This window comes from Poecilia formosa, unplaced genomic scaffold (genome assembly GCF_000485575.1).
Source record: "Poecilia formosa unplaced genomic scaffold, Poecilia_formosa-5.1.2 Scaffold3, whole genome shotgun sequence".
Taxonomy (NCBI): domain Eukaryota; kingdom Metazoa; phylum Chordata; class Actinopteri; order Cyprinodontiformes; family Poeciliidae; genus Poecilia; species Poecilia formosa.
This window is the reverse complement of record NW_006799942.1, coordinates 4,958,053-4,982,447: the sequence shown is the minus strand read 5'-3', so window position 1 is coordinate 4,982,447 and position 24,395 is coordinate 4,958,053. Positions and strand designations below refer to the sequence as shown.

Here is a 24,395-nt window from a genome sequence, read left to right as displayed (position 1 = left end):
TTCACACAACACAGATCAAGAAAATAAGTCAGTGAAAAAATATCAAAGACAATTTCTCTGAAATTCTTTTAAAGTTTTTTTGTATAACTGAATAACTGAAGCTGTGCTCATGCGTTCAACGTATTAGAAATTGTAGGTGTTGATTCACTTTGGTTTCTTGCAGTAAACGTGTACACAAATGTTGTTTTCCTGCCACAATAACTGTTTCCCATCTTTGCCATCTGTGCTGTGAACCCAAACGATATGGATGCAAACTAGTGTCCTAATAAAGCCACTTGCTGGGTTCTACTGTATTACATGGCAGCATTTGGCTGGAGGACAAGTCTCTTTCCACAAGGCGTGTGTGCTTGTGTGTGTGTGTGTGTGTGTGTGTGTGTGTGTGTGTATGTTCGCCTGGGTTGACTCAGTTCACTTGCAGCAGTGTGTTTGCTGATGCATGTGCCAGGTGTCTACAGGGGACAGAGGAAGAGATTGATGGTGAGCACTGCTGTTTCACGCCCTGTTATGAGTCGGCTCATCAACCTCAAATTCATTGCCTGCTCCTGGCCTTCGACACCATTCATCACTGACACCACCACTTTCTCAAAGGTTGCAATGCACATTTTAACAGCTAATAGTCAAAGGAGGTAAATAATTTCTGAGTAGCAGACAATGAGAGTGCGGGACAACAATCGCCAGGAACGTGCACACATTTTTTCAAGCAGGATCCACTTTCAGAGGCACCACGGACTCCTGTCATAAGTCTTTTTATGGGTCTAAAAGCTGCTTGGCAGTCACTGGGAGCTATACGCATCATTTATACTGGCTTATAGATCCAAATATTACTTTTAATACCATATTCATCATGAGGTAGATGTGCTAACCTGCCACAGATAACTTGCGAAGGGGTGATGTTCATTCAGAGGGTGGTGCAATGTGAGCAGCAGGGCATTATTCTTTACTGTGCCTGTTAAAGATTTAAGGAGCTGATGGGAATGGAAAGAGTATTTTTGCCACCTTCAAGCTCATTCTTTCTTTCTTTTCAAAGATTTATTATTTTCTCATACAATAAAAATGCAGAATCATATTTTTTTTTCAAGTGAAAAGCTATATGTCACTGTGTTTTATGGCAAGTGCTTACCCTTTTCTTTATTTTTTATTTTATTTTTACTTTTGCTGTTTCATTTTAAAGTTGTATTTGAGTGTTTCCCCAGTTGTTCCAGATCTTCGACCAAGTCTAAGAATCAGATTTGGAGCTTCAAAGAAAGTCTGAAAAGCCTTGTAACTTAAATTGTTGGCAGATGATCTCAATCTATGTTTTAGTTGTAATTCACCAGAAAACCAAAAGTTAGGTTTACAAAGGCCAATCCTGCTCTTTGTTTATTTAACAAACACAAACAACAACTCCAAGAGTGAGCAGAGCACCATGAGGTTGAAATGTTGTCTGGCGATGCTGTGCTGCCTCCTTTAACAGTTGACTCACAAACTGTTAGAATGAGACTGAATCAGATTCACAAAAATAGGCCAAAAACATTTATACATTCCTTCTCACAAAAAAAAAGAAAAAATGGTTCTCATATCAGATTTTTTTTTAGGTTAACATTGCACTGCATGCAGCAATTTCAAACTTTTGAAAAAGCGTGTTGCTACCATGGAAAAAGAGAGAAAAAAAAAACTTGGCTGTGACTCTGTTGCAGATTATAGTGTGGGCGCCAGAGTCTCTCACATCATCAAGTCCCTGCTATGCATTGTGTTGTAGAAACCTTATGGTGCAATTACTTCCCTCCTCTGACAAAGTGGCGTGGGCGGAAATAGCTTCTGTTAATCATGAGCTCTATTTTATCACTTCCAGGTAGAAACCGTTCACAGGGCTGAGCGAGGAGCTGCATTAGCGCGCCTGCTCAGAGATCCCCCCGCTTGTATTACTGTAATTATTGCCAGAATTGTGTCAGCATTATTTTTTTTTCCCTATCTCCCTGTGATAAAGCATGTTGATTTTTCACCTTACCACACAACCCTGCTTGCCTTGCTCAGTCCAATACCTGGGTGGTGAAAGAAAAACTTAATTAAATGAAACAAAAGACAATCTATATCTAGCCATTGTCTTGTGTTAGCAGCTTGCACAGGGAACCGTCGGTGACAGCTCCTCCTGTGGTTCATTTGTTTGAAATGTACCTGACTGCATGAGAGGGGATGCATGTTTGAGCATGCTGTTTAAGAGATAGGAGAGCACAACAACAAAGGGAGAGATGGAACCATTACTGTGAGGCATGTGTGTGTTCTCCAGTGCATGTATTCCATTAAATGCAGCCGTGGTGCATCAGTGTTAAACTGTGCGAGTGGCCGAGCAGGCGGGGGAGCGTGAGTCAGTGCGGGGGTGCGGACATGGAGTGAGGGTAAGGGGCCAACTAATGCTGAGTGGCAGTTGATAATACCAGACCGTTATATCAGCATCTGCCCTCTAGCTTCATACTTACCTCTGCGAGCCTGCTGCCGCCATCAAGCATTTCAACTAAGATGAACATGCACTCACACAAACATGTCTGCCATGCAAACACACTGAGTAACACTGCATTCTGCAGCAAACAATCACTTGTGCAGAATCTAATCAAACGGAGGTTATGCGCTGCCTCAAGGCATTATTACAAATTGCTTCTCCTTTTGATGTGTTTCTTTCATCCACGGACTCAGACCCCATATTGTAATGCAGAAAATAAGTGACACTCTTCTTCTGAGCCAAAATAAATCCCTGGTTTAGTCTTCAGGCAAAAAAAAAAAAAAAAAAAAAAAAAAGGCCATTTCCTACATAATTCTGCAAATGGATTCTAACACTAGATTGTATAAATGCACCACAAAGACCGGAGATGTTAATCCTGATTGCTTTTTAACATTTAAATGGGTCTTCTCAGAACCTTTCTCTCACACCTAAGAAATATAAAACCACCTGACATGATATTTCAGTAACATTGATTCAGAAATACCAAAATTAAATTTTTAACTTTCCACAAATTCTTTAAGCAATCATTGAGATATCTGAAGAGGGGTTTGTCGGGATCCTGATGTTGGGTTGTGCTTGTGTGTGTGGGAGGTCATTCCTTAATGGAAGATCTTTTCTGGAGGTTGTGGTCAACCTGCTGCAATCTCTACACCTGTCTGCAATTATCCCTTATGTTGCAGAGGCTTTTAAGAAGCTGTTGGATGGCACCTGGAGATCAGTCATACTTGGTGTGTTACCTTTCTCACTAGTTACTTTTTCCATGTGTTCTTTGTTGGATTACCTCCTGCTGTGGCTTCCACGCCATCCTGGATACAATCAACAATCTACTGCTTTATCTAGTTCTTCTCCAGGAATCCATTTACTCCTCTGCAGTCTTCATCAACAACAGCAATCTATAGCAGATGACGTTCCACCATCTGGATCCTTCCTTCCTCTCAACATCTACCTTCCACAACTGGACCATAAGATGTAATTATTCTTCCTCACTTCAAATGTATTCAAGTCATATTACGCCTTTTCTAATCACATCACTCTTCCTCTAGACATCACCAAGAACCGCAAGTCTTTCATCACTGTACGTTTTTATACACTTACTATAAATAAACCAGATTCCTGCCGTTTGCTTGATTTTATAAATGACAAACAGAATTTTTGCTGCACAGACCAGCACAAACATTTAATATCAACTTTGTTTGATTGGAAAAAGGTGGGGGTGACTGGTAGCTCCACTTAGGTCATTAATTTAGTGCAAAGTTAAAATTTCTTAATTGTTCACCATTATTAACCAGCCATGTGGTATCTTATGCACTGATAAGTCAATTTATCGACTTATAAGTGCATTGATTTGGGAAGGAGGAAAAAGAAAATTGGTACCCATCTCTGACGAGCATCAGACAAGGGAGGGAAACACGCACACCCTGTCACTGCAGAGTGACACAGAAATACACAGAACAACCATGCATGCAGGCACTCATAACTAAGGACAATTTACAGTAACCAGTTAAATCTCACAGCCATGCTTTTCGACTGTTGAAGTAAATCAAAGTACCTGGAGGTACTTCATGGGGAGAGCATGCAAACTCCATGCAGAAAAATCCCAGGAGCTTCTTTCTGCAAGCCAACCAACTGCACCACTGTGCAGCTTGTTGCATGACTTATCAGATGTCAAATATTTTCTATTTTTGAAATTTATTAATTTGCATGAATGAGACGTTCATCAACTCTGTGCTTCAGGATGTTTTAAACAATATAGGGAAAACATGCCGTTTCATGTCCCATAATTTTGATATTAAGGTTGTGATTAGCGTTGTACAGTATTTTACTTGAAATTCTTTTTAGCTTAATGAAGTCTAATTATACAAAAAGAGTTAGTATGCACTAAATAATGTATATTTTATAATCCCAAATGCTTCTCCACTTCCTGATTGGCTCTTATTTCCCTAACAAGGTAAAACGTGTTAAGACTCTAATCGGTACACACAGCAGCTGCTTAAGAAACCAGGCCTCATATGATTGACATATTTGTCAAATATAAATTTAACCATGGAACACTAGTGATAACTCAAAATCCCTGTTTATGATTACCTGAACACACAGCGGAATAAAAGCCCATCCATAAACACGGAGGCTCTCAGCCAGAAGCAAAAAGCCCCGATGCAGTGAGAAATAAACTCTTTGAGGGCTGACAGCTGAATCTCGTTGCACACAAGGCCGAAGCAGGGGCTTGACATTGACAAATGAAATGTATGGAAATGAGTTGGGCTTTAATGTTGTGACTAAGCTTGTTTCTACATTATGCACAAAGATGCCGGTAATGACAGCCCAGTGTCTTATTTTATCTGCGGGAAAGCCAAATAACAGAAATAAGTGTACTTTTTGTGGCCTTGAGCCATAATGCACAAAAATGTACCATTATGGCAGACCTTGGGAACGACTAGCTGATGGGGGAAATGGAATGCGCTTTTTATTTTGTGATAAATGGAGCAGAAACGGGGACTTAAAAACACAGGTAAAAACCATGTGTGGGTAATAAAAGTCTCCCTGTGTGACCAGTAATTGTTTACTCCAGGAAACCTTCTGATTCTTGCTTTGATGTTTCAGGCAGAATGTGAGAGATTTAAACCTTTTCAATGTTCTTATGCCAGCTGTGAACTGCTTCTCCACGGCAAATGCTGCAGATTTTTTTTTCAATGCCTTGGTACTGATAATGATCGAGTTACAGCCAAAGTGCACAAAACTACACATTTAGAGAAGCTTTTAGCTAACGGCATAGTGTAGAAGTCCAAAATGTCACACGTAGAAGATGCATAAATCGCAATGACATTTTAAGTCATAAATGAATGCAGGATGTATTATGAATTAAGTCCCTGTAAAATATCCCTGACCTTTCGTCTGTGTTCCTTTGTCTTTGTGATGCTGTTTCACAAGTTTTCTTTAACAAACCTGTGAAGTCTTCACAGAACAGTTGGATTACTGAGAAAAACCTCCACTCAGGTGGATTCAATTAAGTAGATGAAGGCAGTTGATTAGAGTGGATTTTACTTTGGAGTGTCAGAGTAAAATATACAAACGCATCGCTTTACATTTTCTTCAGTAAGAAAACATAAATGCATTTTAGTTCTTCAAAGTGTACACGTCCCTCCCAACGTAAATGTTTGGTTAATTAATAAGTAAATGAAAACAAGATATTCCAAAGAAAGTGGGATGTAACTTACCAGTCAGTTTTTAAAAGCTTTGGGTATCTGCTAGAAAGTCGAAAATAAAAGCAGATTTAATTTTTCGCCATCACACTGCCTCATGTCACACACTAAATCTATTCTATTAGACTAATAGAACCATTCTGGATGTTCCTGATACAGAACCAAATAAAACCTACATAGCAAGGATTATAAGGAGTAATTGGTAATGAGGCTAAATTAGCTTTAAAATTAACAAAGACCAACATTTGGTATGTGTTTAAACAGTCAGTTCACAATGCAAAGCAACAGGAAAAATAGAACAATACTTTAATGAAATAATGTTTCAATAATAATTTGCTAAATTAGAAATCATTAACCACCAGCAACCCTCCCGACCCCACTAAGGGACAAGGGTGTAAAGAAAATGGATGGATGGATGGATGGATGGATCATTAACACTATGTACAGTTAATTCTTAATGTGGGCTGCACAACGTTGTAGTTGGTAGAACAGGCATTTATCTAAAATTATGTCCACTGGTTCCAAGTGGATAATATCAGTTTTTATTCTGATTCTAGTGTGAAATTGGATGCCAGTAATTATTCACAAATTTCTCAATAAACTAAGGAAAGATCCTTAGTGGTATTACAGCCATCCAGCCACAGTTAACGGGCTTTTTGCATTTTTAATCTTTTTGGGATCTGCTCTGAAATGTTTATATGTCAAAATAAAACCTTTAATTCTAAATCCCAACTTACATAAAGGATGATTTTAAGGCTTACTGCAATCACGGATTTTTTTTAGTACGCATATCCTGACTGATACATTTGTACAGAGATACCTCTCTGAAAATTATGATTGCAGCTAAATAAAACGCAAATGAGCAATAGAACCTATAGAGCTAACCCTGTCTGACAAGGGGAGGAGCTAATACTATTCTGAATATCACATAATCCTCATATGAACTTAAGAAATGAAGTGCTTACACAGTCAGGGCGGTGATGCAGCCAGAGATGGCCACCGTAGACTAACAACCAGGCTGCAGAAGAAATGAGTCTGCACCACTTTAGAGTCGGAAGCTTCAGATTGCAAGTTGTTGGCGAATCTCGCCACCAAATGACCCTAAGTTATATAAAAAAAAAAAACACACACACACAGGTTGCGCCAGTGTGTTTTTATCTTTCTCCGTCTCCTGGAACTTAATCAAGCCGGGGCAAAGGAAGGAGGATGCAGCCCGCTAATCTCCAAGCGTGCGAGGAGGAAAAACAGCCCCGCAGCAGCTTCATCACTACAATTTCTCCCTTTCATTCAGGAAAGTACTATTTCATTCATGCCATTTCCGTTCATTCATCAGCTCAGGCCAGCCTAGACTCACACTGCTATCTCCCCACCAACATTCTTATCAATGGGAGTGACGTCAGCAGCGCCTGCAGCTGGGGGTGGGGGGGTCATTCAGGGGGGGAGGGAGCGTCACGTGGTCCAGCGAGGGGGTATATACGATAAAGTTGCGCTGACCGTGGTGCTGAAAACATTCATCCAATTGTACACCAGCGCCAGTACCGCTGCGATATAAACACACCTTCAAAGCTAAACAAAGAATCCTTGACTGAGATTTTTTTTTTTTTCTTGATGTTGGTCACAGGCTGAACAGAGAAGGAGGGAAAAGTGACATTCTCTCTGGTGATCCACTATTCATGATAATAATCTTGGCTTTTCCAGTGCTTTGTGAGTTTCACCGCTTCCCCACCCCCCATTGGGACTCCAGGTAAGTGGAGCGAGGTGTCATCTTTTATCTAAGGCAAGGCGAGGCAATCTGACCAAAAAGATCAGAACAGATTTTTTTTCTTCTTTTCTCAAATGTAAAAAAAAAAAGAAAAAAGAAAATGAGGAACGAGGTACATTTCGTGCATGTGAAATCGTTCAAAATTTTACACAAATTTGGCAGAATTTTTTTTCTTTTGCTGCAACATTTTTTATTCTTTTTTTTTTTGTTGCCGAAAATTGCCATTGTCTAAGTGCAATCTTAATATTGGACTATGTTAAAGTTATTCTAATTGACTTAATTATTATCATCAAAAAAAAATAAGTAGCTTTAAAATTTTGAAAAAAAATAATACGTTTTTTAGGAAAGCGACTTTAACTATTTGAATAATTTTGGGTTCTAAAACTAATATATGTTTCCACAATGGAAACAAGATAGAAAAAATGTATGTATGCATATATGTTTTTTTTTTTTCCCGAGGAGACAATTAAGGATTTAACCCTCTATTGTGTGAATATAATTGTTGTCAGTAAATGCAGCTCTTCAAACCTTTTTCTGGGTTGAAATTTCGCGAATATTACACGTGAACTAAATAACAATGTTTGCATTTTCATCATAAATAGGCATTTAAAAATCAAACTTTAAAGAGTTCTTAATTTCCAGATTAATCATTTTTAACCAAATATGTAGGAGCAGTTGCTTTATCCAACTTTGATTGTTTCGTTTCGTCTCTTTTCGTTGAATAAAAACGGAAACAAATTTAAATGCGGACAATGTTGCCCCCAAATGTTTGCGCTGGTCTGCATTCCGCCGCCGCGGCTGCCGCCACTGGAGGAAGATACTCGCATCATACAAAGGACAAAAGCCTCGTGTCCTCCCTGGCCGCTCCTCTTTCGTTTTTCGTCGCTCGCGGGAAAACGGAATCTTAAAATTTTTACATCCCGCTTGTCTACAAATTGTTCCGACCACTCAGAGACCGCAGGATTAAACACCGTCAAGCGTTGCTCCAAGCTTTTACGCATGACTTGCCAGTGCTTGCCATCTTTAAAGCCAGTGTCGTGCCAAATCGCCTTGACGCACGGAAATTAACTAAAGTCACGACTAATACAGAGTTTTGGTTTTGCACTTTAATTTAAAAGAAAGGGATGTTTAGGATGGGACGTGTCCGAATCTGGGTTGAGCTAGCTTGGAGAAAAAGGTGAGGCATTTTTTTTTTAATTTTTTTTTTTTTTAATTTTGGCTATATCAAAAACAAGTAATCGCGTTTATTTACGTGCAAATATTTACCAGTGTGAGATAAATCTTGTCCTGCATTATGCGATTGAGCAAGAGTTATTCCAAATCTCTTAATCTGCACCGTGTGAAAATAATAATCTGGTTCAAGCGGCGATTTGGCAGGCGCAAAAAAAAAAAAAAGAAAAAAGAAAAAAAAGGCCACGCTCCTCGTGTGAATGATTTCTTTCCGTATAAATTACGAAGTGAATCGAACAAATAAAAGGCCGATGAAGCTTCATCTTCATGTTTTCCATCGAGTCTCATTTTAACGGCATACTGGAAAATGCAGCCACATTTTTTTTTTTTTGAAACAATAGTTTATCAGTGTAAAATGCACGAGTTTTATGGATGATTAAGCCACTTTTCTCCTTGAAATATCTTAATAATAATAATAATAATAATAATAATAATAATAATAATAAAACTGATTTTAAAATATCTGCTGTATGATATAAACGTAAAATATCAGGTAGCAAAGTCTCCAGAGACATTAAATGGTACTTAACACATTATAATTGAAAATATTACAGTGATTCCTATTGATCAGACGACCTTTCTATCCACTGAATCCCTGCATCTAACAGAGACCTACTCATGTGTTTTCTCTCCTTCTTTCTCTGCCTCCTCTTCCCTCTTCTTCAGGTGCTTCACCTCCCTCCTGCCAGTCCTGCATGGTCATGACCTGTCATAACGCCCCTTCCACAGCTCGTCTCATCCTATTGGTCCTGCTCATTGTCACTCCACAGCTAGCCGGCTCCGCCCCGGCATGGGGCGAGCAAGGGGAGGGAGGGGTGCAGGGGCGCACACGGACAGACCACAAAGAGGACACTCTGGGCCCCCTCCTCTCGCCTTCCCAGCCCCAGATTTTTCCTGGCACAGATGACGCATTGCCAGACCGGGTTCATGGTCCAGGTCAAGATAGCCAATTAGATAAAGTGAGTGACCCTGAGCAGGTGCTTGCTGTTCTTTTGGAGTCCCTGGACCACCCAGGGGATGGCGAAATCCTCGCCAGCAGAAGCAGAGACTGGGAAGAGGAGGATCAGAGTCAAAAGCCGCCCTCCGCTGAAGACGTGCAGGGTGGTGAGATAAGAGGAGCAGAGCAGACAGAGGGGGTGAGGGGGAAGGAAGAGGACAATGAGAAGCAAGAGGCTGATAAGGCAATTGAAAAGGTAATTTTAGGCCATTTGGCAGCTGTTCAGGGGGATGAAATGCAGGAAAAGGAGGAAGAGGAGGCTAAAACTACAAGATCAGGGGAGGATCAAAATGCAACTGAGGAAGAAAGGAGCGACAAAGAAGAGGAGCAAGAGGAGGGAAATAATTTAGAACAACTTATAGAAAAAGTCAAATCTGCATCCACATCAGAGGCGGAAGATCCCTCGTTGGAGCGCAAAATCCGAGGCTACTTCCAGAACATTGACTTGGGTCTGCAAGACAATGAGATCCTGCCTCCTCTGAAGGGCTACAAGGCGTACAACACTCAGCTCGCACGAGCCGGGAAGAAGCAGCACTGGCAGGATAACATGTCGCGCAACAGACCCGTCAAGGGGGGGAACTTCATGGACGACTTCGATGACGGTGGCGAGGAGCTGGAGGAGGAGGTCGAGGAGGAGGAGGAGAGCCTCTCCCACATGCAAGAGGAGGCGAGGGCGCGTGCAGAGAAGCAGGAGGTTCTCCGGCAGCAGGAGGAGGCGGAGAGAGCCAGGGAGGAAGAGCAGAGGCTGGCGGACATCGCTTCCGACATGCTGCTGCAGTACATGGGCAGGAAGCAGCAATCGTTCATGAAGCCGCGACAGAAGAGCAGCAACACTGCCGAGGACAAGAGGTCAGAGGAGGTCCTCCCAGACGAGGACGACCTGGACCAGCAGATGATCGATAGGCTGATTGAGATCAGCAGCAAGCTCCACCTGCCCGCCGACGACGTAATCGAGATCATAAGTGACGTGGAGGAGAAAAAGAAGAAAAGGAAAGAGTTGCAGCAGCAGCCGATCAACAGCAATCCAATCATTCCTCGTTTCAGGCCTCTGGTGCCTCCTCCTCTTGCCACTCCCCCCATTTACCACTACACAGCCTCAAAAAATCCCAAGAAAGCTCCTTACAAGCACAATAAATCCAACAAGAAATGGCACAAGGACAAAGTCAAGTCATACAAGCAGGACTATTGGTACAAGCCTCAGAAGCAGCTTGACTACTGGTATAAACCCCAGAAACAGTTTTTAGCCTTCCCCTCCTATCCCTACTACCAAAAGCCATATCGAGCCTACTACCCAGTTTACTTCCCATACCCTAAAGCACAGTACTATGGCAAATCCTCCCCCTCCCGAGATCAGCCCTTCGGCCCCCAGGAACTTGATCTCCAGCCCCCGAGGCGCAGGCACAGGGGTGGGGGTAAGAACCGGGCCGGACAGGGCTGGAGGCAGCAGCCGCCCCCGCGTCTGCCTCTCACACCTTATATCTCTAACTATATCCTTCCTCACCCACGGACCTACCAGCCTCTGCCCCCTCCTAAACCGGTAATCGCGCCCAGGAGGGGCAGACGACCACAGTACTACTACCCACAGGTCACTCCTGGAGATGACTATGAGGAAGACGGGCTGGTGCCTCAGCTGGACAGTGAGGAGGAGCTGGAGAACTTTATTGAGAGGATCTACATGAAGCGCAGAATGTATTGAGGGACTCTTTTGGACACTGTCAGATCAGCGGGACTAAAAGAGGGCTAGAACTGAAGAAAATTAGCTGAGAGAAAAGTTATAACTGAGGTGAAATGAAAGGACTCAGAGGAGATCCGTTTTGAGCCTGTGGTCATTTTAAAAAGTTGGGAAATGAATAAAAGTTAGATTTCTTTTGTTCTTCACTGTAATTTTATTATGTTTTCAGTCAGGGAGAGAATGAAGAAGTTCCTCTTTGTACTCCCTGTAACCATGTTCAGCCTCTTGATGGGTTTACATTTTAAACCAGAACATACCGCAGTGTATGTCTGCCTCCATTCAGGTCAGTCTCTGATGCTCTCTTGTATATTTCAGAGAATTATAGAGCAAGCAAACACACACATGCAAACACACAGAGGCATGCATACATATGCACCTATGACACATTGACATGCACACCTTAAAAAAATATGTTTACAACCTCACTTTGTATCTTTTGTTGTATATTTATGTCACATTAAAAAGGAAAAGCAGCTCTACGACTTCTTGGCGATAAAAAAAATGAAACTGAGACTTTTGTTTTTTTGCTGTGTTTAGATTTCTTTCTTATGCCAGATTGGATTAACTTTAAAGAGCTTTAAACACTTTTCAGTTCAAATTTGATATTCAGATTATTTGCCTTACCAGTGCCATGGTTCTATAAGGGAAATATCACATTGCATACGACTTTTATCACAAGTGATCCTGACGTAGAAACCCTGTGGACTCCTAAAGCACAAACTTAAACAGTAAACACTTCCAACGTGGTGGACCAGGGGTTTTTAACTATTTTGGGATCCAGTTTTTTTTTGTGTGTGTGTCAGCAGCACACATCTGATATTTATCTATGCCTTAAATTTTTGTTATCATCTGAAGCCCTTTTACTTCTTGTGTACCTTTTTGTTCCTTCACCATCTCTGGATTTCTTTTTTTTTTCTTTTTTTTTTTTTTTAGAAAAAAAAAGATACTTGAAATCTAATTATGTGTTTTGCAGCCTTTTATTACAGATGTTTCCACCAAGAGGCTACAAGCATTTTGTTGATTTTTCAGGAGATAATTCATTGAAAAGCTTCAGTCCAGGGAGTCAGGGATTGTGCGTAAGCCGTTAAATGCACGTCTTTCTACTTGCATCTTAAAAAATGAACAAAAAAAAGAACAAAAAAAGAGGAAAAAAATAAAACAGTATGGAGAATACAAAAATGATTGTTTTCTCTGAGTAAACTGTGAACCTAAAAAAATAACAAAAAACAAAAATCAAAGGAAAGAGGGCCACTGTATATGCACAGTGAAGCCATCTGTCTTGTAAAAGGAGAGTGTTGTTGTTGATGTCACCTTTAGCATTGTAAGATGTACAGTGTGAAATAAATATGCCCGTGCAATGTGTAAATAACAGCATGATGATTACTAGTTTTGCTATATGATAAAAAAATAAAAGCAATTATTTTATTAAAGTTCAGTTTTTTAATGGCTTTTTGGAGAGTGCTGTATTGTATACATCCAGCAGCAAAAAGAAAAAACTGAAAACAAAACCCAAGCGGGACAAAAAAGATGATGACAGTCAGCCACAGCTTAGTGACAGCACAACTCATATATGTCACAGCTGTATCAGGACGGAGACAAAGCAGAATCCTTTAGAGGGGTTTTGATATATTCGCAAATAATCAAGACCAAGAAAGCAGAATGAATGGGGATGAAAAGAAGAGAAAAAAAATAAAAAGTATGGAAAAATTCAGAAGGAGGTGGGGTGGGCGAAGGGGGAAATGGTAACTGCAGTGATTGATGAGTCACATGATTGGTGGATGAGTCATCCATCTGTACACTTTACTGCGCAGGACCACACACACACACACACGCACACACACACACATGCAGATGCACTAACACATACACACGTGTGCACTAACGCGCACGCTCACACACACACACACACACGCACACACACACATTTTCTTTGAGCTGTATAGTAATTTAGCTGCTGGCATTCAAGATAAAGATTGAGTCATGTTCGCCTCAGCTTAAAGCCTGCCAGTCGGCCGGTGGAAAAAGGTGTTTGGCAGATGGGTTTTGCCATATCTTGTTTTCACACCTCCCCCACGCTCACATCACACACACAATACGTCCTCCCGCTGTAATTTCCTTGAAGTGCTCTTGGTTTGCTGCTTGTTTGGCATCAAAACAAACTTTATGGATGCTGTCAGTGGAGCAAACACTAACTGTGATTAGCAGCCTGTCAATATGGTGCACATCAGATGTTAGCCCTCCAGCTCACTCCACATTTGGTTCGAAGATCGCCTCTCCCTAAATTCATCTTGGTTTGGTCGCGCTATTCCAGAATGACCTCAGACTCACAGCTTTGGTAAACAGATTATATTTCATGTCAGTGACTAACTTTAACTCTGTGTTTTATGTGTTTACACATACGTCTGGTACAAAGTTGTATGGTGTTGTTAGTAGAATTTGATTTGGGTCCCTTCTTCTTTTTGGGAACATCAACGCCACTAACAGCGTTACGGTGCAGACTATTTGTGAACAAACCAAGCTCAAACACAAATAAAATATTAAACTAGGTGCATCAAAATGTAACTAACAAAGTAATTAAACAATAAGGCTTATTCTTTGCTATGTGTTGTGCAATAAACACATTGCAAATCAAACAGGGTCTGGTTTGTCAATTAATGCAAACATTTATGGCATTATAAATTATGGAAATTACTAACAAAACTTCTAATTTAGATAAAAATGACCAAGTTGGAGCACCACCTGATCATCAGGAAAATAACAGCCAAACAGTTCAGTTTAAGGTATTATGTATAAATATATAAGGCTTAGCTATTAAAGAAACAGTAGATAAAGGTAGAAGTCCATCACTGGCATTTCTTTGGAAAGCAAGACACCACACATGTACAGAATAAACACAAACAACTTATCTCCAATATGTACGTTTATAAACAAAAACTAATTCAACCTTATTAATATTTCTCTAAGCTAATATAACACTAAACTTACTATTAAGTAAAAGATGAAGGAATGATGAACACTATTAAACCACTAAAAGGTACAACAGTAAAAACAAGAATAGCACCAAAGAGGCAATGATATAGAAACCAGGTTTATTAGTTTTCAACTTATTCAAATGTATTTGTATAGGACACAGCAACACCAAATTATGTAAAGAATAAAATATGAAATTACCTATAGAATAATATATGGTAATATCACAGTCAGTATGAATATATATGCTTAAAGCTCAAGGTTAAAGCTTAAAGCCAAATTACCTCTGAACTAATTTAGATTAGTTTATGTCTTGATTAAAGAATATAACTCTGTGTATGAACTGAACATGATTACCTGGGGGCCCTCCGACCTCTAGAGGGCGCCACTAAGCCTTAGGCTTGTAGTTGTAGCCATAACTCCATCAAACTGTGCACGGAACTGCACTTTGACTAAATCACTGTCGCACTGCGAAAACACAAACAAAATAGAGTGTTGAGTAGCAATCTATTTTCTTCTGCTCTCAGCAAGAAAACATCTGCTTGTTGATACATGGCCGACATCTGTCTGCAGCAGGGGTGAGACAGCTATTCTTCATATGCTTCCTTTTGATTTAATGCTCTGATATCATTTGCTAGCTGTAAATATTTACACCAGCTGTTCTGAATGTACAAACATGTTACAAGTTTCAACCGAGTTGTTTTAGTTTGTGTTTTATTTATATATATTTTTTTATCTAATGACAAATATTGACAAACTCTGTATGGATTGGTTGTTCCATTGTTGAAATATCCTACCCACAAATGATGAATTTAATATTTTAATACTCAGATGCTGAAAGGTTTTAAACAACTCATCTCAAATAATGTTTTGCTTAAACCAGAATTATATTAGAAAACTAATGGGAATTATATGAAAAAATAAAAAAGTATTGTTAGTGTCCATCAGTCTGTTTGCAACTGAAGGTTTCTTTTAAGTCTTAGTGAGAAACAAAAATACAAATTTCTTGGACAATGAAAGAGGATAGCTTAAATTTAATGATAATAACTCAGCAGTCTATTATCATTATCGGAAAACATTTATAGCAGAACTCTGCAACCTCTACAATACAAAGAGCTATTTTTTTCCTTAGTCCAGCTGTGTTTTGAAATCTTGTAGACAAATGGTACATGATTGTTTGAAAAAGAATATTGTTTTCAATATATATGAATTGTAGGAATTTTGTTGTTATTTTAAAGAACCATCATTTTATTTTCAGGTTCCAAAATAAAGAAAAAACATACATCTTTTGCAAAAAGATTGTGGATATATCTTCTTCTATGGGATATTGATATCTGTGGAAAATAATGTAAAAAAAAAAAAAAGTTTCCAACCTAATGACGAAAAAAAACAGACCTTTGATTGTTGAGACTTTAAAATTAGAACTGTCCTACAAGTAGGAAAACCTAACAATCACGGAGGAAAACACCAACCCAGATTCACACAACTGTCAGCTTTTAGCGGCTTAAGAAACTCAGTTTTTATCATCGCTGTCTCAGCAGAAGCTTCTTGCAAATGTGTTATCTTTTTCTCATTGGATTGATACCATTTCCCTTCTTTTTTGCAAAACAATTGACACAAATGTCATTCGAGTAATCCAAACTTCAGTGTTTTAGATGTGGTAGCCAAGCAGAAATCACCATATTACAAACTATTAAAAGTGCCTGTTTGACACTCGTTCACACAAATCAAGTCATAACTATTATTAGATCTATTTAATGTTTTTTTTTTCCATGTAGTTGCATTAAAGCAGAATCTTTAATATTGCAAAGTAATATCATTACCTATTCTATAATTTTTAAAAAGAAAAGTTTAGGTTATTTTTTTTCTGGCCTCTTTATGGTGCCCCCAGGACTGTGGCGCCCTATACAGCCTGGACCACAGGTCGGCCTGGGCTGACACTGATAAGGTGATAAGGTTGAGAGTTTGTGCAACCAGTCTCAAAGACGAGCAGTAGCAAAACTTCCACTCTGTTCTGCACTAAGAGGTATACAGAAGAAGATGTAGGCTGCGGCCCCAACAAGCTCATCAAACTCTTTAGCGTCTTTTCAGATTGTGGGAAATGAAGGAATTTGACATGAGAAATAAGCAAACAGTACGCTTGACTGTGACAGACAGTGTGAGGAGTCCTGAGCATGTGGGGGCTTTAACACAGCTAACACAATTATGACAAGGCAAAGTCACCCTTTGCTAAATTAGCTCAATGTCCCACAGGCTGGATTTATGTAAAGAAACAAGAAGAAAATTTGTAATCAACCACAAAGGGTGAAATGGACACTTACAAAAGCTGATTTTTTTTAATTAGCTATTACCATATTCATGGAAAATTAATCTATTTAAAGAAAATGCTTGTCAAAAGAATATTATATAGCACCTATACTTGGAAACCAACACTATCACCGAGTAGTAACACAGAGGAAGGGAATCCATAAAAAACTCCCATAAAACTACACCATTTGCTGAGCAAAAACGAGACAAACAGGATGCTGTTAGTTGCCATGCAACCTAATAGGATCCATTTTTATAGCAATAATTTGGTCCTTTTAATGCTGCGGTATCGTAATGGCATTCACTGTTTAAACATCTGCACCATGTTACTAAAATCTGATGTGGGCTTTACACCTTAAATTTACAAATAAAAAGATGTGTTTTGACACCATGTTAAAATAGAAGGTTAATACAAAATCATGCGCGTTGAAAAATCAATTATCATAATTTGATGTTGATTTGAAGGGTATTCAATATTCATGTAGCTAATGGCTGACATTTTCCCTCTCATTTCTCTTTCTGTAAACGCATGAGCTTCTTGGGGCCATTACTGATAAATTGCTGTGCTGTCGGGCTCAGCTGAGCCAGGAGCTGGATGTATACCAGGTTTTGTGCCTGGGAGAGTTGGAGTCTGTTGGAATACTCAAATTGCATTTTAATTATAGCACGCCCACAGGGAGAACCGTGAAGGATTAGTATCAGGTTGTAACATAACCTTACACATGACAGAGATTAATTTATCTCTGGATAAAAATATTAATTTTAATTGTGTGTTATTTAGTAACATAATTGTGGCATATAGGACATTATGATGCACAGAATAGGACTTGCAGCATGAACTCAAAGTTTTAAAAAGACTCCTTAGACGAACCATCCATGCATCCATTGGCAAAAATAAATCTAAATTGTTGAGAAAATCATGGAGGATATAATTGGCAAACAAATTGTTATAATTTTTTTTGTTGAATCCAAATGGCCCCCAGTCTCTACAGTTCTTCTTGATATCTTATGCAGCTCTCAACTCAAAACTCCACATTTTCAAAACAGTTAACACAAAGGCCTAAAACAGTGGCACAGATTGGTCAAAGTGACACATTTTGTTTGCAAAAGGCTCCAACTTTGTCAAAGCATGAAAAATATGAAACAAAAAGCTACTATTGTCTTCACACAACACAACTTGCAACAGAGCATACGGCTGTGGCAGTGGAGCATCGTCAGATCCAACACATGAAAATCCCTGCTTTAAATTATTGCGGTCGTACTTCTTTCTTTTTATTTTGCTTGGCCCAGACTTTAGTACTTTACTCACCGTAGGTACTAAAATCCATCAATTGTATCTGTGGCATGGGCTTGGTGAAGTTGGCTAACTGTGAATGAAAACAGAAGTACAATAAATATCACAGAAAATACTGTAAATACAAACCAAAATAAAATCAAAGAATAAAAACTTTAGAGAGAGAGAGAGAGAAAAAAAAGAAAGAATTTCCCTTTATACATATTCTGTCTTTTCCCATATGGATCCAAATATGGAAAAAGAACAGCACAGACATGGCACATTTTAAGGCGAGTGAAGGAGAGCCAAACGGGTGCAAGCCTTGTATACCGTAGCTCTTTTAAGTCATGTTTTTCAGCTTCTTATGTGAATAACATTTGTATTTCTTGATCAATTTCCAATCCTGAGTGCGATTCAACTGCCTTTTGAGATGTGGGATATAAAGCAAACAGTATCTAGTGACGCATCGTCATCACTTGCTGTTTAACGACTAACATTCAGGCCATTTCAGCTCTTAGAGAGACATCTTTCAGGCAGAAGTGCCACCACTCATGATGCATAGTTGTTTTGACAACTTTATTGCTAGACACTTGTGACTGTTTTCTCATTCCAGCACACTTCTTCTGCCTTCAGGCTCTGGGAGTAAAAGGTGTCTCTCCAAATGTGTTTTAAAATGACTTTTGTCTTGTAGAAAAAGTCTCTCATCCCTTTCTCTATCATTTCCAGTGGTGTAGACAAATGTTTATGTTAGTTTTCTCGTTTGAATGGACAGTGAATCCATGCCAAACTGCTTAGATCAATAATTATAATAGAAAAACATCTATGACTTTTTATTACTGCTAAAACTACTTCAGCTCATTTATTTTTCATTTGTTTTATAGCAGATCAACAGTGTTGGGTTACCTCAGCAGGGAAACTTCAGCAGCAGTATTGAGTTGCTATGTAATGTAATAGTGAGGTGTTAAATAATAGCGTATATTAGTTATAGACCTCAAACTCGAATAAATGGAATAAATGGGCAAAAGGAAGAAAATGATATTGGATGTAGAGCATTTTCAGCCAAAATATTAATTTAACAATTCCAACCTAAATCCTGAAGTCCTGTTTAATGATAATGTTTTTTGATTCAGCCTCCAAATAGTCTCATTTAAATAAATGAGGCATTGAGATTGTAATACTACATGCAGCCTCATACAAAAAGGAAAAGTTGCAGAAAGGAATTGTTGAATTACATTTTGTAAGTGCTGTATTGGAAAATAAAATGTCTTTCAAAAATCCATAATTTTTTTCCCCACATTTTGTCACATTACAACCAGAAACCTCAGTGTATTTTATTGGCATTGTTTTGTAATAGACTAGCATCAGAAGAAGAACAATTTAAAATATCGTCTTTTCACTATTGTGAAGCAAACATTTGAAATTCTGACATTTTTACTGAGATTAAACACAGGCCGAGTACTAACTTGGTGACAATTAAATGTTCTAAGCTGATTTTTTTGCTTATGGGTACCTGATTAAAGGTGATTGAATTGAATGCATATGATTTCAACAATTTTCAGATGATTGTGTTTGCTAAGAAAAAAAACAACAACTTTGAAAACAATGTGTCACTTTCCTTTAAATTATGTTACTTCCTGTTGTTCCACTACTTCAAATCCCAGTAAATATGTTCAAAGTTAACTTGATAAGATGTGGAAAGGTCAAGTGGTGTCTTTGCAAGCCGCTGTGCTTTTTGTCATGCTGATGTAAAGATGAAAACTGTTCATATTGCTTAGAATATGTTAACTTTTCATTTATTAAGCATGAATATCACCTCATTGCTTTCCATGTTTCCTTTTTTTAACACCAACTTTGTTGAACATGACACACTCCATCAAACATGCTTTCAGCAGCCATTAGGACACTGGTGGCAGAACTGCCAGGATCTCGATTCTCTCCCACTGCAACACTCTCCTTGTTTATGATCTACACCTCCCCGCAGCTCCTCCATAACCACCACCACCACACTTATCTTTTTGCTCACCTCTTTCATCTTTTCCCTGCCTTACTTACCCCGATCTATATCATCCTTTTTCTTACAATTATCCATGCTCCCTCCACCTCTCTTCTTTTATCCCTAATGCTACCTAACGCCCAGTCTTACCCGGCTTTCCTTCTATCCTTTCTCCATTTCTTGTTTAGTATGCAAACCCCAAGAGAGAGAAAAAAAAATGGGTGAAAAACGCTCTCTCTGCACCACTGTCACAAAAGACCGGTGAGTCATCTCCACTTATGTTCCTCGTCTCCCTCCTCCTACAAAAAAACAACAAAAAAAAACAAAAAACAACACATGCACACATACATACACACACACACACACACGCACACACACAGTCACACACAAAAAAACACTTAAATTACCTGCCGCGCATTTACAGGAAGACACGTACAGATGCACAAATGTTGGTGAGCTACAGACAGACATTTAAAAAGAAACAGATTCTACAGTCCTCCAAGGAACTCCTTCATACCAACTCATGATTTGAACTGTTGATGGTGAAAATGTTAATGATGGCTAAAATTTGCATCATAAAATGCCACGCGCTATTAATTAAAACCTTTTTAATGAAGAGTGATTATGACAAGTTGCAAGAATGACGATACACACATGAACACGCTGCAAAACTGGTAATAACAGGACGTGATGTGTATAATCATGTGCTTGAAGTGATTAAACAGAAAAAAAAAAGAAGAAATGAGTACGCATAAAGAATACAACAAAATCCCAGAGGGGATATTAATTCTTTTTGTTCATGTTTACACACCTACATTTTAAATAGCACATATAAAATACTCTTTCCCCATCTGCTGGCGGGATGTGTCTCTGCAGTCAAAGAGGTGCTGTGAACAAGATGGTAGTTATGGAAAATTTCAGTTTTTTTCTTCTGTGAATGTGGAAGTTGAAATAAGATGTTTACATTTATTGATGGTTTAATATCTGAAAATCTTTCCAATTCTGAGTTTTCGGAAACCTCCAGTTGTGTGTGGTAGTAAGTAGCATCTGTCCCAAACAACATTTTGAAATATGGTGGGCAAAACTTGTTAACATTCAATAGAATTTTTTTTTCATCCTTCATTTCAAGCCATGACCAACTTAGAGTGTTTACTGAGAAAAACAATAGATCAATCTATTTTTCTAAGCCTCATTTGATAGCTTTTTGGTGCCATCAGCACAGGTCCCCTGACCTCCCTTCTACCCCGCCAAAACAGGAATGTCTCGTAAACGTGTATTTTTCATTGCATTCTCCATATTTTGTGGTGGAAAATTAAGGCTCACAATGGCAAAGTGGGATTAAAACTAGGGGGAAAAATCATGTAGACCATAAAGTGCTAAATGCAGCAATGACTCACTGTATACAACTCAAATTGTAACAGATAGTAAGTTTGCAAGACCACTTTATCACCTATTTACAAATCTGTGATGTGTTTAAAAATCTACCAACATTTTCTTAAACTTAAAGTAATTTAACAGGGAACTAAACTTTCAGCCAAAGAATGGGCATGCTTCCTCTAAATATTATATATTCACAGATTTTTCCAAGAACATTGCAATGCCATAATTTTTCAAATGGACACACAAGTTGTGACAACAGCTTAGCACTTTGCATAATTAAAAAATGCACTGCCTGTAGTCGCACAAACAATAAAATCATAAAAAAGAAGGGTCTTGAGGCTCTTCTACACCTTTGTGAAAGCAGTGAGAAAGTTTCTGGCTTCTGAAAGTCTTGCTCATGCCAAGCCGGACTCCACCGCACAGACACTGGAGCCCTCATCTGATTACTCTTTACAGAGACCTGCTTGTGAGCTATTCAGACACATGAAATATTGAGAGTGTGGAGCTTCCGTTTCAGACACCGAGAGGAAGGGAAGAGAGCAGAGAGGCTGGCAGGCAGAGCAAGACTAGGGAAAGAAAAAGCCAAAGAGGGTTGGGATTAGCAGGAAATAGCACATCGGGCACCGTGGGAGGGAGACACATGAGTGGGGATGGAGGAAGAAAGGTAAGGCAAGGAGTGGATGAATGTTTAAGACTAATCAAGCTCTCGCCTTCAGAGTAACAGTAGAGGCTGAGCTGGTGCAGATGATTGAACGGCTGATAACCCTCTTGTAGATCAGTTAGGAGGGCATGGTTTTTTTTTGTTTTTTTTAATTCTACTCCTTTTCCCCGAGAAAGCAGTGGGGCAACGTTTGTCCAGGCAGAAATACTGACGGAAAAATCTGGTGAAGAAATCATTGAGTCCAGAAGTGTCCAGACACCAGAGGACCCCACCAGGACTAACAGCGGAGTCTGGGATGAAGAGGTAAAGAGCACATGGGCAACAGAAAGGAAAACAGGAAAATTAATTCCAACTTGTACTTTTGTTTTGGTGTTGTTTGGTCTGTGTGGCTGACGGTCATAGATTTTAGAGGATCAATGCATTGGCCATGCAGAGACATTTGCAGAAGAGACTGTGGTAGCTACGGTCACACAAGGCGATGAGGACTACCTCCCAGAGACCCGCCTGTCAACAGGAGAGGACACGAGTCCCCTCTCTGCGTCATCTCATCCCTCCACCACACAGAGTAAGATACACATACACACAAACTTGTATTATGTTTCCTCATTCCTGTGGGGAAATTGACTCAATAGATTCTCTGTTTGAGCTCTCTAAAGATCAAACACTATCATCTCATCTCCAGAAATACTCCAATCCTCTGCTTTATTTGTCTAATAAATACATTTTTAACAAAATACTTATTTTTTGTTTGGAATGGGTGAGAAGATCCATCCGTGGTCGGGTGGGTGGCAATGTCTGGTGGATTTTTTTTTTTTTTTGCAAAATAAGATCTTTCTTTGCTTTTATGTTTGACTTTTTACCTTTCAGAAACATTTGTTGTACTGAATAATGGTCTAATGCATTGAATAATTTGTGTCTTTACAGATTCCCCATCTGAGCCATGCTGGTATTGTCTAAGGTCTCTTGACTCTGAGTCTCATCCCAACATCACAAAACAGGAGGTAATATTTCTGACACAACATAAATTTTGTTGTGTAGCAAACAGATTATCTGAAAAATATATTGGAAAGCTTTCATTTACTTAAACATTCGAATTATAAATTGATGGCAGAAAATTTACAAAAATTGATGCTCAAAAAATCAAGAGCTGTAAAGTGAATCTATTCAAGAATTATATGAGATTCATTTTGTTACTTGTAAGAAAAATAAGTAGACAGCAACATTTGAACAAGAACATTGTAAACACTTAACCATTGATCCAACTGTAACTACATGTAAAGATTACATTTAACCCTCAGTAGTTATTTGTCTATAAAGAACTCATCATTTAGGTTAAGGTCAAGTAAATAACTCAAAACATTCACTAAGTTACTCTAAAAACAAATCTAATTTTGCTTCCTTAAATGTAAGCAAAAGAATTATTATTATTTTTTAAAAATGTAACAATTAAGCTTTAAATCAGTAAAGCAGAGCTTTGTTTTGAACACTTCTTACTATATTCTGTAGGTCTCTGTTCCTTGTGTTTCAGGAAGACTCTGATCCTGAATCACATCTGCCCTCTAGTGGCCAGAAAGTGAACTACCAGACAGATCCGAGACCTCACTTTGGCGTAGCCTGTTCTTCCCACTCTACATGTCGCCCCCTATGGGGCAGCGAGGGGCCTTGTTGGGGACCACGAAACCAGGAGCTGGCCGAACAGACAGACACCTGTCCGCACTGCCACCTGGGCTTGCCCCCCGACACACTGCGCTGGCATGAGGTTGGCACGAATGCTAGCATGGAGACACAAACAACATCTGCTCTAAATTCACTGAACTACCTCTCTATTCACAGGCAAAATGTCTTCTGTTTGATGGGCTGAGGAGCTCGAAGAAAGAAAACTAATCACTGTAAAAGAAAGATGGAACTTGTACATATTTTAGAGATATATTTCTACATTAATCTTTTGGGCAAATTATTCAGGAAAATCTTTGTTCGTTTTGTGCAATTTACTCCAGAGCAGATAAACTGTTTAGAGTGACATGTTCATTACATGTAACACTTTGATTTTGTTCTAGTCTCTACTAACATCTGTTATAAATTATTTACATATTTTTTTATTCATCATTTATTGGTACATCCCAATTTTTTACTTTCCTTATAATATTTCAAAAAAAAGTCAGCTTTTTTGCTTTTGGCTTTATCTTACATAAGGAAGTGAGAGCTGCATTTAAAGAAATAAAAATGAATTAATAAATGTATAAAAATATTTAAATACTTACTTTTTTCCACCTTTTGTTCTGTTGGAATGAGTCCCAGGTGTAGACTGGAGAACAGCAGTCTCATATTTATGGTGAAATTATTTGAGAAAAAACTTAAAGGAGTTAACAGAGACACAAAAGAAATTGGAGAAGGTATGTGAAGACAACAGCCTG

The 24,395-nt window shown here is 38.9% G+C and overlaps 2 protein-coding genes across 6 annotated transcripts; both read left to right on the top strand.

Annotated features, from left to right (window-relative positions):
- The first annotated feature begins 7,164 nt into the window (after positions 1-7,164).
- Positions 7,165-12,839, top strand: LOC103140844 (ABC transporter F family member 4). 2 transcript variants are annotated; one of them, XM_007556178.2, is made up of 2 exons: positions 7,165-7,420; positions 9,335-12,839. In XM_007556178.2, exon 2 carries the CDS (start codon positions 9,364-9,366, stop codon positions 11,359-11,361), a length of 1,998 nt encoding a protein of 665 aa, XP_007556240.1. In that variant the 5' UTR covers positions 7,165-7,420; positions 9,335-9,363; the 3' UTR covers positions 11,362-12,839. The 2 variants fall into 2 exon arrangements, with proteins under 2 accessions (XP_007556240.1, XP_007556258.1); XM_007556196.2 differs by lacking the exon at positions 7,165-7,420 and adding an exon at positions 8,125-8,615.
- A 1,896-nt stretch (positions 12,840-14,735) lies between these two features.
- Positions 14,736-24,241, top strand: LOC103140833 (uncharacterized). 4 transcript variants are annotated; one of them, XM_016673690.1, is made up of 7 exons: positions 14,736-14,945; positions 20,129-20,201; positions 22,158-22,284; positions 22,384-22,546; positions 22,906-22,982; positions 23,510-23,740; positions 23,815-24,241. In XM_016673690.1, the coding sequence occupies exons 2-7, from the start codon at positions 20,158-20,160 to the stop codon at positions 23,863-23,865; spliced, it is 693 nt and encodes a 230-aa protein (XP_016529176.1). In that variant the 5' UTR covers positions 14,736-14,945; positions 20,129-20,157; the 3' UTR covers positions 23,866-24,241. The 4 variants fall into 4 exon arrangements, with proteins under 4 accessions (XP_016529176.1, XP_007556230.1, XP_007556220.1 ...); XM_007556168.2 differs by lacking the exon at positions 20,129-20,201 and having other exon boundaries at positions 14,737-14,945; positions 22,161-22,284; XM_007556158.2 differs by lacking the exon at positions 20,129-20,201 and having other exon boundaries at positions 14,739-14,945.
- The last annotated feature ends 154 nt before the right edge of the window (positions 24,242-24,395 follow it).